The following is a 16106-nucleotide window of genomic DNA, read 5'->3' on the forward strand; positions in this document are numbered from 1 at the left end:
GCAAACCACTGCAAAAAATGCTCCGGCCCTGGCCGGTTCGCTCAGCGGTAGAGTGTCGGCCTGGCGTGCGGGGGACCCGGGTTCAATTCCCGGCCAGGGTACATAGGAGAAACGCCCATTTGCTTCTCCACCCCCCCCCCTCCTTCCTCTCTGTCTCTCTCTTCCCCTCCTGCAGCCAAGGCTCCATTGGAGCAAAGATGGCCCGGGCGCTGGGGATGGCTCCTTGGCCTCTGCCCCAGGCGCTAGAGTGCTCAAGTGGCTCTGGTCGTGGCAGAGGGTCGCCCCTGGTGGGCGTGCCGGGTGGATCCCGGTTGGGCGCATGTGGGAGTCTGTCTGACTGTCTCTCCCCGTTTCTAGCTTCAGAAAAATACAAAAAAAAAAAAAAATGCTCCAAAGGGCTCCTTTGAGAAAAAAGGCTAACTTACAGAGAAGGGAGATTAACCAGTCTTCTTTTGTGGGTAAATAATTTCAAATACAAGAATAAAGAAAATTAGCTTTTATTTATGTAAATTATAAGAACTGATTGTAGTGCTAGAATTTGTCAAATGTTTTCATTCTGAACAATTTACACGAGCATTTACGTACAAATATAATAAAATAGAGTATATCACATTGCTCTTGCTTGACTCAAAGTGTTTTCTCAATTCCGAACATGTCCCTGTCCCCTGGCTTTTAATATTTAACAGGGAAATGCTTTGTTTTGACATAGTGCTTGATTCAGAGTATAATAATACTGAAGCAGGAAGTCAATGATCACCAACAATTAAAAAAATATTTTTCAACTAATATGCCTTTATCATTAATTTTTCTATATTAAAATGTTTTTATGTTAAAAAAAACATACCTGTATTCACTGATCTAAATTTGCTGTACTAGACTTGACATTTATATAAACCCATAGTTGATCTAGATATGGATCTATATTAAACTGATTGGTATGAATGTTTGCCACAAATGAAAATGAACAAAATTGTTAGAAACAGAGGTAACAGAAAATCCACTTGAAAAACTGAAGTGAAGTTGTCCTATTTTATTTAAAATGAGTAAAACTTGTATTTTCTGAACCCAATGCAAACAAAATCAAAAGATGGTAAAAACCCATATTTATAGACACCAAGTCTTAAGTCACATTGTAAAGCTGTAATTAATTTGTACAATTACATATTGCCTGATTCTAAACCAAGCTTCCTAATAGTTTTGTTGGGCAAATGAGTTTGTAAAATTTGTATTTCTTGAGTTTGCTCACTTTTAGTGTTAAAAAATGGTGCTGGGCAGCGCCAGGTATGTGATCTGAAATTGCAAATTACCTTTCTGCTTGGGGAGGGCCATTGTCTTGCTAATGTTTGCTGGAGGAGAGGTTTTTGGCCAGAAAGTTTTGAACAGGAGGAGAAAAGGCAGAAAGAAGCCATGTTTGCAGAGTGAGAGAGGAGAGAATGCAGGGTGCTGAAGAAGCCAGTTTGTGCAGGGAAAGAGAAGGTGTGCAGATGGGGACCAGAGCTGAGGGGCTTTGGGAGCTCTGCTGAGACTGGTGAGGCCTTTGATTCTAGGAGAAACCGGAGAAGATTCTCCTGGTTGTGGAACCGGAGAATGTGTCAGTGGCTCTGGAAGCCCTGTGTGTTTCTTCGTTGGCCGGTGCCAGACTCTAATAAAGGAATGACCCACCATTTTTTGGCTCCACTGTTTCTTTACCATCTGCCCGAATCTAATGAGAACCTGTATGTGCATGGCTGCTACAGCTGTGACTGCTGGCTCTACAGTTTTCCAATTATTTATGTTTGAGAAATCCAAGAAAGTTTAATACAATTGCTGAATAAGGCAGAATTTTAAGTTTCCAATTGGGATACAATGTATATGCAGATAATTTACAACAGAGTTAAATCTGTCTTCATATATTAAATATATCATGCTTGTGTGGAGTGTCAGAAAAAGCTATTTCCTTTTTAAAGCAGTGGCCTGTTTAGAAGGGTCAGGTCTTCAGCCGCTGTCAGTGGACCGGGGCCGAGAGCCACTGCTTTAGCACTGTCTGGAAATTCCTGGTTAGAAATCTGATAGACCTTGGTTGTTTTATTAAATGAAAAGAAACCCCACAAAAATGTTAAGTTTGCTCTTACTTTGAAAAGTCAGTTATTTAAATTATATAAAACAATCAACCAGACATCCAAGTGGACTTGTCTAAAATGTCACTTTTGTCCCCAAAGAAAGGAAATAAACAAATAGCATATTAAGGTGCTTATCAATCTAAAGAAAAAGCAACATCACAGGAAACTGGTCTTTAACTGGATGCTGGAATTCTTTCCCAGGTGCTTAGTATGTTTAGATGTTGGTGTCCCAACTCGGACACTTTCCTGATTGCCCTTGATAGCAGCCTCGAGGCGTGTTCTCAGGGCCGGGGAAGCAGCCATCACACTCTTAAACACGGATGAGTACTGAGGCCCAATCTGCATGAGAGTCTGCAGAACGAAGTCATGTAAATTTCTCATTATGGCAGTTGCTGAACCCAGAGCATTCTCATCCAAAAGGAAGGAAATGAGGACGGGCAGAAGGCCGGCCACCAGCTGGGAGCCTGGAAAGTAAACAGATGAAGTAAGCCCTAGGCTCAGGGACAGACATGTTTATTACACTGAGCAGCAAACACACTAGATCTGCACACGTAACTCCCCACTTAAGGGGAAACAAAATTTCCTAGGTCTTCTCCCAAATTAATACTACTTGGGATTAACATAATACTGCCTGCCTGTGAATATAATATTGACTATTACATCTTTAAAATGTATTCATTTAAAATTATCTGAACATTTCACACTTCATATAACATTAAGTTTCTGATTTGGGACAGATTCTGCTGCAGTCTGAAGTTCGCGCTGACACTTACGGTGCTGCTCCTCAGCAACGGCCACCAGTGCTCCCAAGACCTTTATGCCTTCCTGAAAGATCTGAAGCTCAGTAGTGTCTTCGGGTTTTTTCTTGCCTATGTCCTGTAGCTTTGCCATGATAAAGGATACTAAACAGTAAATGTAAGGGTAGGAAACAGCTGGATTCGGATACTGAAAAATGGAAAGCAGGAGCTGATAGGTCTTGATTTGAACCTAATTAGGTAAGAGACAAAAATAGTATGAACTGTAAATTTAAAAAAGTAAATTTTAAAAGTCCCTAAAAAGGCATTTAATTTTATTTCTAAATTTTCTTTAATTTTGGAAGTCCAAGTGATAACAAGTATTCAAACATGCATGCTAACATCAGTGGCTGAGACACTGGACAGGGAACACAGGCATGCTAGGAAAGGGTAAGGGCCTTCTCTGTTGCATGGTTCGTTGTTTTTTCCCCTAAACTAATTTTCAGAGATAGAGAGGATGGGGGAAAGAAGAGAGAGAGAGAGAAACACTGATTTATTGTCACTTATTTATACATTCATTGGTTGAGTCTTGTATATGTCCTGAGCAGAGACTGAACCCACAACGTTGGCATGTAAGGACAACGCTCTAATCAACCGAGCTACCGGCCAGGGCTTGTATGATTAGTGTTCGTTCTTTTCTCTAGTTTCCATTTTCCCCTCATGTGCCCCTCTATAATCTAATACCAAAAATAAACCAAAAACACCGAAATTTGAAAAATATTTTTGGAGACTTCAGAAAATATTTTAGACAAGAATCACACACATTTAAAATTCAGATGTCATGGTCTTAAGGAACCATGTGTGGACCATATTAATGATGTGTCATCCCAGAGCCACCATTCTGAGACTGCTGCCTGAAGCTCCTGCAAGGCTGTAGGCAATAAACAGAACAGAAGAAAAGGAGATGACTATTCTTCAAATACAGCAGGTCCTGAAATAATGCCTTTTGTTATAACACTGATGAGATACCTCAGAAACTTAACTCTCGTTTTGTATCAATTATTCTGTGGTAAATTGGTTTCTTTATATGTCATTTTACTTATAGCTGCAGAACCTATCAACAATGTTAAGTGAGGACTTATGGTACGTAAGTCATCCCTTACTCAATACATTGTGATGGTATTTGAATGATTAATTTTTTCTGAGAAAAAATATCTGGTTCTTGTATTTTAGAAGTCACAGTATTTGTGATCATGTGCTACAAACTCATTTTGTTGCACATAAAGGAAGAGGAAATTAGACTGACCAGGTGGGGCGCAGTGGCTAGAGTGTTGAACTGGGATGTGGAAGACCCAGGTTTGAAACACTGAGGTCACAGGCTTGAGTGTGCGGGCATATCCGGCTTGAGCATAGGATCATACACTTGATTCCATGGTCACTGGCTTGAGCCCAAAGGTCGCTGGCTTAAGCCAAGGGCTCACTCGCTCTGCTGTAGCCCCTACTCCCCCCCCTTCAAAGCACTTATGAGAAAGCAGTCAATGAACAACAAAGGTGCTGCAACAAAGAACTGATGCTTCTCATCTTTATCTCCCTTCCTGTCCTTCTGTCCCACCCCTGTCATAAACAAACAAACAAACAAATAAATAGAAAATTAATTCAGCAAAGGAAGGGATCACAAAGTAATGAAATCAACTTGTGTGCACTGTCTTTGGAATGGGTTCCATTATTTCATGACCGTATACTATGCATGTGCTGGAGTCTTATTTTTTTTTTTTGTTTCTAATTTAATTATTTATTTTCTAAAGGAAACCCACTACAACAGGGGTTGAGAACCTTTTTGGCTGAGAGAGCCCTAAACGCCACAACGCCACATATTTTAAAATGTAATTCCGTGAGAGCCATACAACAACCCATGTATGTTACGCATTATCCAATAAAAATTTGGTGTTGTCCCGGAGAACAGCTGTGATTGGCTCCAGCCACCCGCAACCATGAACATGAGCAGTAGGAAATGAATGGATCATAATACATAAGAATGTTTTATATTTTTAACATTATTTTTTTTATTAAAGATTTGTCTATGAGTCAGATGCAACCATCAAAAGAGCCACATCTGGCTCGCAAGCCATAGATTCCCGACCCCTGCACTATAAGCTACAATGTATAATTACTAAATGTCCCTTGAAAAATTCCAGAGCGGTATCAATTTTAAGATGCTCCAATTTCAAATTTAATTTTTAAAAAATATTTTCTTCATCTTTCTCCAACTATGTTCTATCCTCAGAGCCAAAGTATAAATATAAGATCATTATTATTTGGCTCTGTGACCCCCAAAATAGGTGCTGGCTGGTTAGATCGGTCAGAGTGCTGTCCTGAAAAACCAAGGTTGAGGACTGAATCCCTCATCAGGGCACCTGGGGGAAGCAACCGATGCATGTGCAACTAAGTAGAGCTAAGTGTAACAACAGATGAATGGTTCTCTCTCTCTCTAAAATCTTCAACAATGATAATAATATCTTAGTCTATTTCTTCTTGTTAGAACCAACAAAAATCACAAAGAATAGTTTTGCAAAAGTCTGAACACATTCCTATTACAAACATCTCTCTACTAAAGACACTTACCATAGGATCTTTAATCTCAAGAGTAACCTTAAATTTCTCAATACAGCGCTTCTGAAGGCATGGGATGATTGTTACTTCTGGACTGGTAGACAAAATAAATACTGTGATAGCGGTCAGTAGACTGACTTCATCAAGTTCTTGGTGTGTTCCATCCACTAAAGAGAAAAATGAGCTATGAGAGACAGAACCTAATACTTCCATACTTACTGTGTGAAGCTGTCTCTAGTTTGGTGGTAATAATTTCTTTTGTGCATACAACAGCTATAGATAGTAAACACTGATTGACTTTAAGATGCCTGGCAAATGTTGTAGGTTTAAAAATGTACATTATAAGTAATCCTAGAGCTAAGAATTATCAATATAATTATAATCTTCACAGGTAAAGACATCAGTACATACATATTTACTAGGAATATACATTTACTGTGATCTTGAACATCTAACATTGTCTTCATCTTTCTCATTGGTAAATTGGGAGTAACAGCAGTACTTGTTAAATGAGTCAATCCATGTAAGCAGTAGAATAATATGTTATATGTAATATTCAAGGTGTATTAGCCATTGTATTACTATTTTTATTGTGAAGCAATACAAAAGTATTTGCCCCCCCAACCCCGAGACAGAGAGTCAGAGAGAGGGATAGACAGGGACAGACAGACAGGAACAGAGAGATGAGAAGCATTAAACATTAGCTTTTCATTGCGCCTTGCGACACCTTAGTTGTTCACTGATTGTTTTCTCATATGTGCCTTCACCATGGGGCTACAGCAGACCGAGTAACCCCTTGCTCGAGCCAGCGACCTTGGCTCCAAGCTGGCGAGCTTTGCTCAAACCAGATGAGCCTGTGCTCAAGCTGGCGACCTCGGGGTCTCAAACCTGGGTCCTCGGCACCCCAGTCCGACGCTCTATCCACTGAGCCACCGCCCGGTCAGGCCAAAAGTACTTGTTTTTTATTTGTTAAGTTTAAAGTTTTATATTTTAATAATTTAAAAAATATTTAATTTATTGATTTTAAAGAGAGAGAGAGGAAGGGGGCACAGAGAGACAGAAGCAAACATTCATTTGTTGTTCCACTTAATTATGCATTCATGGGTGGCTTCCTGTGTGTGCCCTGACTGCGGATTGAACCCACAACCTTGGTGTTTCGGGACAGCACTCTAACCAACTGAGCTAACTGGCCAGGGCTAATGTATTTACATTTTGATAAGACATGTGTCAAGTGAAGATACCTTAGTACTTTGCTATATATACCATTTTTTTAAAAGACTTTATTCCATTTTTAGAGAGGAGATAGAGAAAGAGAGAGAGAAAGAGAGAGAGAGAGAGAGAGAGAGAGAGGAGGAGGAAGCATCAACTCCCATATGTGCCTTGACCAGGCAAGCCCAGGGTTTCGAACCGGCAACCTCAGCATTCCACATTCCAGGTTGATGCTTTAATCCATTGCACCACCACAGGTCAGGTTATACCATTTTTTTTAAAGATTTTATTTATTCATTTTTATAGAGAGGAGAGAGAGAGAGAGAAAGAAAGAGAGTGAAGGGGGAGGAGCAGGATGCATCAACTCCCATATGTGCCTTGACCAGGCAAGCCCAGGGTTTTGAACTGGCGACCTCAGCATTCCAGGTCGATGCTTTATCCACTGCGCCACCACAGGTCAGGCCACCATTTTTTAATAGTAGAGAAAACCTGAAAATACCTGCACAGACCACTGTTGGGGGCTAAAAAGTAGACACTGAGACAAAACTGAGTACATATGACATTTTTGACAAAGAAGAAAGAGGGGGATGCGATCTTAGATTTCAAAAGCGAGAATGAGCCATTCATAGGTAATTTGTTTTTCTTTAAAAACAATTAAAAAAATTTATTAAAAAAATTTTTTTATTCATTTTAGAAAGGAGAGAGAGAGAGAGAGAGGGAGAAAGGGGGGAGGAGCAGGAAGCATCAACTCCCATATGTGCCTTGACCAGACAATTGCAGGGTTTCAAACTGATGACCTCAGCGTTCCAGGTTGATGCTTTATCCACTGCGCTATCACAGGTCAGGCCTTAAATTTACTGATTTTGGTGAGAGTGGAAAGGGGGACAGGATGAGGGAGAGAAAGAGAGAGAAAAAAGAGAGAGAGAGAGAGGTATGTCGATCTGATCCTGTATGTGCCCTGACCAGGAATCGAACCAGCAACCTTTGTGCTTTGGAACAATGCTGTAACCAACTGAGCTATCATCTGGCCAGGGCAGGTAATTTGTCTCTTAATAATCAACTTAAAAATCAATATTCCAAAAGGCACAACTTTTGTTTCACTTCACCACCAATTACTTATTTATGTATTCACTGTTTGGTTCTTGTATGTGCCCTGACTGTGGATTGAACTTGAAACCTTTGTGTGTCAGAATGATGCTCAACTAAGCTATCTGGCCAGAGCTGATAGAATTCATTTTACAAAGTCAAACTCTCATTAAATAATTTTAATGATGCTGCTGTAAAAAACATCATTATTTGGAAAAGAGTGGCAAATTCAACCCATTAACTTGTATGAGAATGGGTTGGTGCCCTGACTGGTATCTCAGTTGGTTAGAGCACTGTCCTGATATGCTAAGGTTGTGGGTTCGATCCTGTCAGGGCACATATAAGAATCAATCAATGGAAAAAAAATCAAAGAATCAATGAATGAAGACAAAAATAAGTGGAATAACAAATCATTCTCTCCTTCCCTTCCTCTCTCTCTAAAAACAAAACAAACAAAAACACAGAATGGATTGTTACTTTTGAAAATAAAGTATACATTTAATATATGGGGGAGAAATTTTGATAACATTCATTCCACAATGTTTAAAAAAATTTACAATGTGCTAGCACTCGTTGGCACTAAGATTCAGCTAGTCACAAGGTCTATAAATATAAAAAGCATATTAAAATAATAGAAAAAAGTCCAGGAGTTGCCATACTGGGTGGTCAGAGAAGACTCTGAGGATATTGATAACTGAGCTGAGATTTGAGACATAGTAACAGTAAAAGCAAAATTTATGGATGAGTGAGATTTATTTTATAAAAATAACTTGAATAATTTCAAGGTAAAAAAGGTACATGGTCAACATTTAAAATTGTGACAGCATTAATTCTAAGTACTTCACATATATTAAACATTAAATCCTCACAATGGTGCCATGAGATAGGCACTCTTATATCTACAATTTTATGAGTGAGACTGAGAAACAGAAATTCAGTCATTTGCTCAAGTCATACAATCTGTAAGGCAGACAGTTTGATTCCAGAGAGTAAACTCGTAATCAATCAGGTGCTATCCTGTTTCCCATGCAGTAGTTACTTTCAGTCAGTTATATCAACTTGAAACTATAACATACTTAGCTAATCTGTTTAATAAAATTGTCCTTTCATTTTCAGTAAAATAAAACTGTCCTGGATTCCTTTTCCCATTTCTTCTAAAATGTCCTTATTTCCCCAACCCTGCTCAAATACCTTTACAGTCATGCCTTATTGAAGGACAAGGGTGTGTTCTGCAAAATGCATTAGATTTCATCCTTGTGTGAACATCACTGAGTGCACTTACACAAGCCTAGATGGTGGAGCCTCCTACACACCTAGGCCAACTGCTCCTACCCTACAAACCAGTATAGCATGCTACAGTGCTGAATACTATAGGCAACCGTAACACAACTGTAAGTATTTGTGTATCAAATCTAGAAAAGGTACAGTAAAACTACAGGATAAAAGATAAAGTTGTGTGTGCACAAGTGAGAACGCATATTCATACACGCTGGGGATCAGGGAGAGAGCTGTTGAGGGAGGTACCTTTGGAGGGAGAGTAGATGTCAGGAGAAGGCCAGGAGGAGGGGAGAAAGGGAAGGAAGAGAAGGGGAGAGCAGAGATCAGAGACCCAGAGAGAGAAAGCTGGAGAGGCCCTGGTTGGTTGGCTTAGTGGTAAAGTGTTGGCTTGGTGTGTGGATGTCCCGGGTTCTATTCCTGGTCAGGGCACACAGAAGAGGCACCCACCTGCTTCTCCATCCCTTCCCCTCATGCTTCTCTCTCTGTCTCTCTCTTCCCCTCCTGCAGCCATGGCTCAATTGGAGTGAGTTGGCCCCGGGCATTGAGGATGGCTCCATGGCCTTGGCCTCAGGCACTAAGAGCAGTGGAGTGACACCCAGATGGGTGGAGCATTGCCCCCTAGTGGGCTTGCCGGGTGGGTGGATTCTGGTCAGGGCACATGTGCGAGTCTGTCTCCCTTCCTCTCACTGAATAAAAAAAAAAAGCTAGAGAGGAGACACAACAAAAGGGAGGGGGGAGAGAGGAATGGGTCTGGGAAGAAAGATAAAGAGAAAACGGAGGAAAGGGAAATGAGTTTGTAAGAGGAACAAGAATGGGAGAGTGGGAGAGACAAGAAGCAATGGAAAGAAGGGAAATGAGTTGTGAGTGCATGGCATGGGGGGTGGGTGGGAGATTCTCCTTTCCCCAGCCTGCACCTCTAGATCCCTGGCCAACTTCTGGCTCCAACCTCTGGTAGACTGCATGCTGGGTGAGCCTCCTTGTGTTTTAAACCACACAGAGCTAGCAGTAAATTCAACATCAGTGTGCTCCAGCCTTTTCTTTTAACATTGCAAACAAGCTTTTTGCTTATAATCAGTTATAATCTTATAGAACCACCATTGTATATATGGTTTGTAATGACCGAAATGCGGCATGCAGTACATGACTGTATTCCTCGTCTTTTTCTAAGTTTTATTTTTCAATTATAGCCCATTCTCTGTAATTTGGGATACATATAAGGTTCCCCTGGCATTAGCCCTGTGTGGTAGGGAAGTGGGGCCTCCTGCTAACAGGCAGAGAGAAAGTGAAGGCTCTTGCCAACAGCCTTGAGTGAGTCATCTTGGAAATGGAGCCTCTGGTTGCAGTCCTGGCCAAAATCATAATAGTAACCTCAGGAGAGACCTTGAGACAGAAATACCCAGCTACACTGCTCTGAATCCCTTGGCCCCTAACAATCAGATAATAAATGTTGTTTTAAGCCACTTAAGTTTTGAGGAAACTCGTTATATAGCAAGTGGTTTTCCTGTCATGATTAGCTGCTTCTTAAATTTTTCTCAGTAGATGGCCTAAATTCTCAAGGTCCTAAACTGTGTGTGTGTGTGTATGATGAAAGGGCCAGGCTCATCATCACTCTCAACATAAAAATTTAGACTCAGCATTTCCATCCATATCTTTTTTCTTCTGTTCATTGGCAGAGGATAATCCTTTAAAATTCCGAGTGACCGCCCTGACTGGGTGGTGGCGCAGTGGATAGAGCGTTGGACTGGGATACGGAAGACCCAGGTTCGAGACTCCAAGGTCGTCAACTTGAGCGTGGGCTCATCTGGTTTGAGCAAAAATTCACCAGCTTGGACCCAAGGACGCTGGCTCAAGCAAGGGGTTACTTGGCCTGCTGAAGGCCCGCGGTCAAGGCGCGTATGAGAAAGCAATCAATGAACAACTAAGGTGTTGCAATGTGCAATGAAAAACTAATGATTGGTGCTTCTCATCTCTCTGTTCCTGTCTGTCTGTCCCTGTCTGACTCTCTCTCTGTGAAAAAAAAAAAAAAATTCAGAGTGACTGTTATTTCGTCCTGCCTGGAAAGGGACGTTGTTTCCATCCCTAGTATTTCCAACTTCAATCTCATCTCTACCTTCTTTTTTTTTTATTATTTTTTATTTATTCATTCATTTTAGAGAGGAGAGGGAGAGGGAGAGGGAGAGGGAGAGGGAGAGGGAGAGGGAGAGGGAGAGGGAGAGGGAGAGGGAGAGGGAGAGAGAGAGAGAGAGAGAGAGAGAGAGAGAGAGAGAGAGGAGAGACAGAGAGAAGGGGGGAGGAGCTGGAAGCATCAACTCCCATATGTGCCTTGACCAGGCAAGCCCAGGGTTTTGAACCGGCGACCTCAGCATTTCCAGGTCGACGCTTTATCCACTGTGCCACCACAGGTCAGGCTCTACCTTCTTTTTTCCCATACACACGAACTCATACTAGTCTCTTCTTAAAAAATGAAAAATTCCTTGACCCTACCCTTCCTTCAGCTTCTTCTCCTTCCTGTTAATAGGAGACTTTCACTCCGGTCCTTCCCTTCCTTCCCTCTTATCTGTGCCAAAGCACCGTCTTTTACACTGCTGGCAAACTCTTGCCATTCAAACTTTTTCTTTGGCTTTTGTGACTGCATTCTCTTCTAAGTCTCCTTCCATCTTGCTCCATACACTCAAATCGGGTTATTTCAACCATGCTATAGGTTGTACCGACAACTCTCAAAACTTGTAATCTAAAATCATCCCTAGTCCAGGCTTCATTCTTGAACTCCAGACTTCTACATAGTCTGTCCCACTTGATTATTCTACAGGCATTTCAACTTAACTTCACTACATTCCTCTGAAAATGCTCATTGGCATTTCTGTTAATGGTACTACGAGTGCTCCACTTACTCTACCCTTCCAACTTCTAAACGAAACTATCAGTAAATTCTGTTAGTACATACTTAATATTTTAGGGTTTATTATTCTGCTCCTCTTACTGCTACCATCTTATCTCCACAATCTTGCTTTCCTTTCTATATTGCTGTTAGAGTGATTCTTTAGAAATGCAAATCACTGTACTTTGCTGAAAATCTTTTAGTAATTCCACACTCATATTAAAAGCAGTCCAAACTACAGATCATGCCAAATCCTCCAGAATCTGGCTCTAAGAAACATCCAACTCATCTCTTTTTCTACTAATCCTCAATCACTACCCTCCTCCTCTTTCCCCTCAAACCCACATTCTCTCATTTCTCTATTTGCTGTTCCAAAATGCACTTTACTAATTAGGTCTCCAGAGTTTAATAAAAATTTTGTGTCTTGCAGGCCCTGGTTGGGTAGCTCACTTGGTTAGAACATTGTCCTGACATGCTAAGAGGTTGTGGGTTCGATCCTCGGTCAGGGCACATATAAGAATCGACCAATGATAGCATGAATACGTGGAACAACAAATCAATGTTTCTCTCTTTCTCTCTCTTCCTCTCTGAAAAGTCAATACATTAATTTTTTTTTGGCCTGAATCCCTATCTACGATGTCCTATTGGAGAATGCTCTAATTCTTTAAGAAACTGATGCTTCTGAGAAGCCCCTTGTGGCAGACAAGAGGTATAATCCTGCATTCCCTTTGCTGGGGAGTGTGGTCAGCTGTGAGCGCCTCAGGGTTGGCCTGAGTTCAGAGTTGCCTTGACTGAGATCACATCCTGCAGGGAAGCCCACATCTGAGGAAAACAGCCAGGCCACTTCTGTCCGATGTGGGACACTCTGATGGGCAATCTCCAGAGCGCTCAGGTTCACCGAGTTTTCTGGGGCCTACACTGTAGTATTACCTCTTTTGCCCAAAATTGCTTTCCTCCATTCCCTTCACAGATTTCGTTCCTTAATGAAACCCTTTCTCCCCAAACTCCACGTTGGCAGAAGTTTCCAGAGAACCCTACCTGTGACACTAGGCCTGGTTTAATCAAACAGAACTGATTACTCTCATTTTTTTTCTGCCAATTAGTCTCTTTTTATTGTACTAGAAATCCCGTGATAATTAACATATTACTGTTGCCTTCAAGGAGAATGCTATGTTACTAATCATACCCTACAGCAATTTATATGCACTAGAATCCAAACTCTGGGTATAAAACAGGTAGTCAATAAATGCTAAATTCAGCTGAAACCTTTTTACCATATGAAATAGAATATGGTGAATTGTGACATTTATTCCCACTAGAACAAGAAAAGTGAGGATAATTTGTAATTCGTCTAAAGACTTTTTATAATCATTATACATGTTGAAATAAAAACTACATAAGTAAACAAGTTTTAGTGGGTACTGAACATAATACTAGTTATCATTTATTGATATATGCCATATAATAAGCAAGATGCTTCTCATGTATTATGTTACTGCTCTAACAATTTCCTGCAACAGAATATCCTTATTTTATTAATGATAAAACTAAAGCTCACAGAAGTTGGGTAATGTGGCTAGTTAGTTAGCTAGTAAGCAAGAAAGTGAGGATATGAACCAGATTGGTCTTATTTTGTATTTATAATGCATAGCTCACACACTTTTCAGTATACTATGCATATTAAAAAGTTGTCAGTTGTCATGGATCATACAATATTTTAAATTAACATGATATTACATCTGAAAGGTTTCCCACTGTCAACCTAATACACAGGCTGCCGGTCATTTACTTGCCATTACAGATTAAGATACTAAAATGAGAACATAGATGTTTCTATCTACTTACATTCTCCAACCACGTACATAGTAAACATGGTCTCTTTTAGGTGAGACTACCAAATATGACCAAGTAAATAGCTTATTCTCAAAAAACTGTACCTCTTACTTTTTAAAAAAAACTGAACAACTGCTTCCAAGGAGCTGAAATACCTGGATCCCAACAGTCGAGAATAGTTGTTAAAGCACTACGGAGAAGGTCAGTCCAGGCAGTTTGGCTCTTTTCCGCTCTGGCCATGGGAGAAGATAATATTCCTCTCAGCGCCTGCAGGGAGGCTGCAACTGTTGAAGATAACTGGCCCCCAGGCAGCCGTACAGCAGTTTCTCTGAGGACTCCGATCGTGAGGTACAATATTGTAGGGAGGACTGAGATGCTTCCTGTAAGATATACATAACCTATGGTAAAATACATGTTTTAATTAATTTTAAATTAAACTTTTTTAAGGAACTTGTAGCAATCCACTCAGTACAAAATACTAAAGTTTTCATGGCCACTACAGAGTTCAAAAGTCAGTTATGTTTATTTATTTACTTATTTATTTTTGACAGAGATAGAGCGAGTCAAAGAGAGGGACAGATAGAGACAGACAGGAAGGGAGAGAGATGAGAAGCATCCATTCTTTGTTTCAGCACCTTAGTTGTTCATTTATTGCTTATTCATTGATTGCTTTCTCATGTGTGGCTTGACCGGGGGACTATAGCAGAGTGAGTAACCCCTTGCTCAAGCCAGTAACCTTGGGCTTCTAGCCAGCGACCTTTGGGATCAAGCCAGCAACCGCACACTCAAGCTGGCGACCTAAGGGTTTTGAACCTGGGTCCTCTGCATCCCAGTCTTGACGCTCTATTTACTATTATACCGCCTGGTCAGGCAAAACATCAGTTATGTTTAAAATGAAAGATACTAAAGCTAAAATGGTCGGTTTAATTTTCCCAGAGGCTACTTAACAAAATGGGTATATTTTTATCCCTAATCCTCCCTGGTAACTTTTTCTGTCACTCTTGGTGTAAGACAGTGTGCAAGGGCAAGGAATATAATTTCAAACTAAAGGTTAAAGTCATGTTAAAAATAAGACAGCACATAAATTTATCAGGACACACTTAAGCAGAAATATGCTTACGAACTGAAAAGTTTTAAGTACTGGGTACCTATTATGTCCTAGATTTCCTAAATAATAAAACATTTCGGCCCTGGCCGGTTAGCTCAGTGGTAGAGCGTCGGCCTGGCGTGCAGGAGTCCCGGGTTCGATTCCTGGCCAGGGCACATAGAAGAAGTGCCCATCTGCTTCTCCCCCCCTCCCCCCCTCCTTCCTCTCTGTGTCTCTCTTCCCCTCCTGCAGCCAAGGCTCCATTGGAGCAAAGTTGGCCCGGGCGCTGAGGATGGCTCTGTGGCCTCTGCCTCAAGCACTAGAATGGCTCTGGTTGCAACAGAGTGACACCCCAGATGGGCAGAGCATCGCCCCCTGGTGGGCGTGCCGGGTGTATCCCGGTTGGGTGCATGCAGGAGTCTGTCTGACTGCCTCCCCATTTCCAACTTCAGAAAAATACAAAAAACAACAACAAAAAAACAACAAAAAAACCCCGATTTCATTGGAAATAAGACACTTCTCGATCCCCACGCTTCTTGGTCGAGAAGTGGCCTCCCGCAGTCTCCTCTGCAAAAGGGCTCCGTGGCCTAGTGCCCTCGTTCCCGCCACCTGTGATTGCGCGCCGAGGTCCACGAGGGGCTGCCGCCGAGGTTGCCACCAGTCCACAAACAAGAGCATGGCAGCCACCCCCTCCAGCGGCTCCCTCCTGGCCACCAACAATTACTACCGGTGCCGCCTGGGTTCCACTTCCAGTAACAGCTCTTGTGGAAGTGCTGAGTACCCTGGGGAAGCCATCCCCCACCATCCTGGTCTCCCCAAGGCGGACCCAGGTCACTGGTGGGCAAGCTTCTTTTTCGGGAAGTCCACTTTCCCGTTCATGGCCACCGTGTTGGAGTCCCCAGAACACTCGGAATCTCCCAGGCCTCCATCAGCAAGATCACCTGTGACCTGGCTGGGGAAGCCACAAGGAAGCAGACTGGTGGCCAGCCTGGCAAAGCCAACACTGGGCCCCCATCCTGAGTGGCCACCACCAGCCATCAGACTTGCAGAGGCGCTAGGCTTTTTGAGCCCCCCCCCCCAACCCCCTCTCTCCCTGTCCCCCTCCTCACCCCATCCCACCCCATAGACTGGGCAGGCTGCAGCAAGCACCACCCCTCCTCTCTCCCTGTCCCCCCCCCACCCCACCCCATAGACTGGACAGGCTGCAGCAAGCACCACCCCTCCTCTCTCCCTGTCCCCCCCCACCCCACCCCATAGACTGGACAGGCTGCAGCAAGCACCACCCCTCCTCT

The 16106-nt window shown here is 42.1% G+C and overlaps 1 protein-coding gene and 1 pseudogene across 3 annotated transcripts in view; one reads left to right on the forward strand and one right to left on the reverse strand.

Moving 5' to 3' along the window:
• Window positions 1-481: 481 nt before the first annotated feature.
• Window positions 482-16106, reverse strand: part of HEATR5A (HEAT repeat containing 5A) — a 134556-nt gene continuing 118931 nt past the window's right edge. For all 3 annotated transcript variants that reach the window (XM_066344151.1, XM_066344152.1, XM_066344150.1), the window contains 4 exons: window positions 13883-14107; window positions 5456-5610; window positions 2873-3086; window positions 482-2563 (listed from right to left, as the gene is read on the reverse strand). In XM_066344151.1, the coding sequence (XP_066200248.1) occupies window positions 2256-2563; window positions 2873-3086; window positions 5456-5610; window positions 13883-14107 (902 nt within the window). In that variant the 3' untranslated portion in view covers window positions 482-2255. The remainder of the gene's footprint in view (window positions 2564-2872; window positions 3087-5455; window positions 5611-13882; window positions 14108-16106) is intronic.
• LOC136376231 (pancreatic progenitor cell differentiation and proliferation factor pseudogene) lies at window positions 15343-15862 on the forward strand (annotated as a pseudogene).

Source organism: Saccopteryx leptura, chromosome 6, assembly GCF_036850995.1.
Source record: "Saccopteryx leptura isolate mSacLep1 chromosome 6, mSacLep1_pri_phased_curated, whole genome shotgun sequence".
Taxonomy (NCBI): Eukaryota; Metazoa; Chordata; class Mammalia; order Chiroptera; family Emballonuridae; genus Saccopteryx; species Saccopteryx leptura.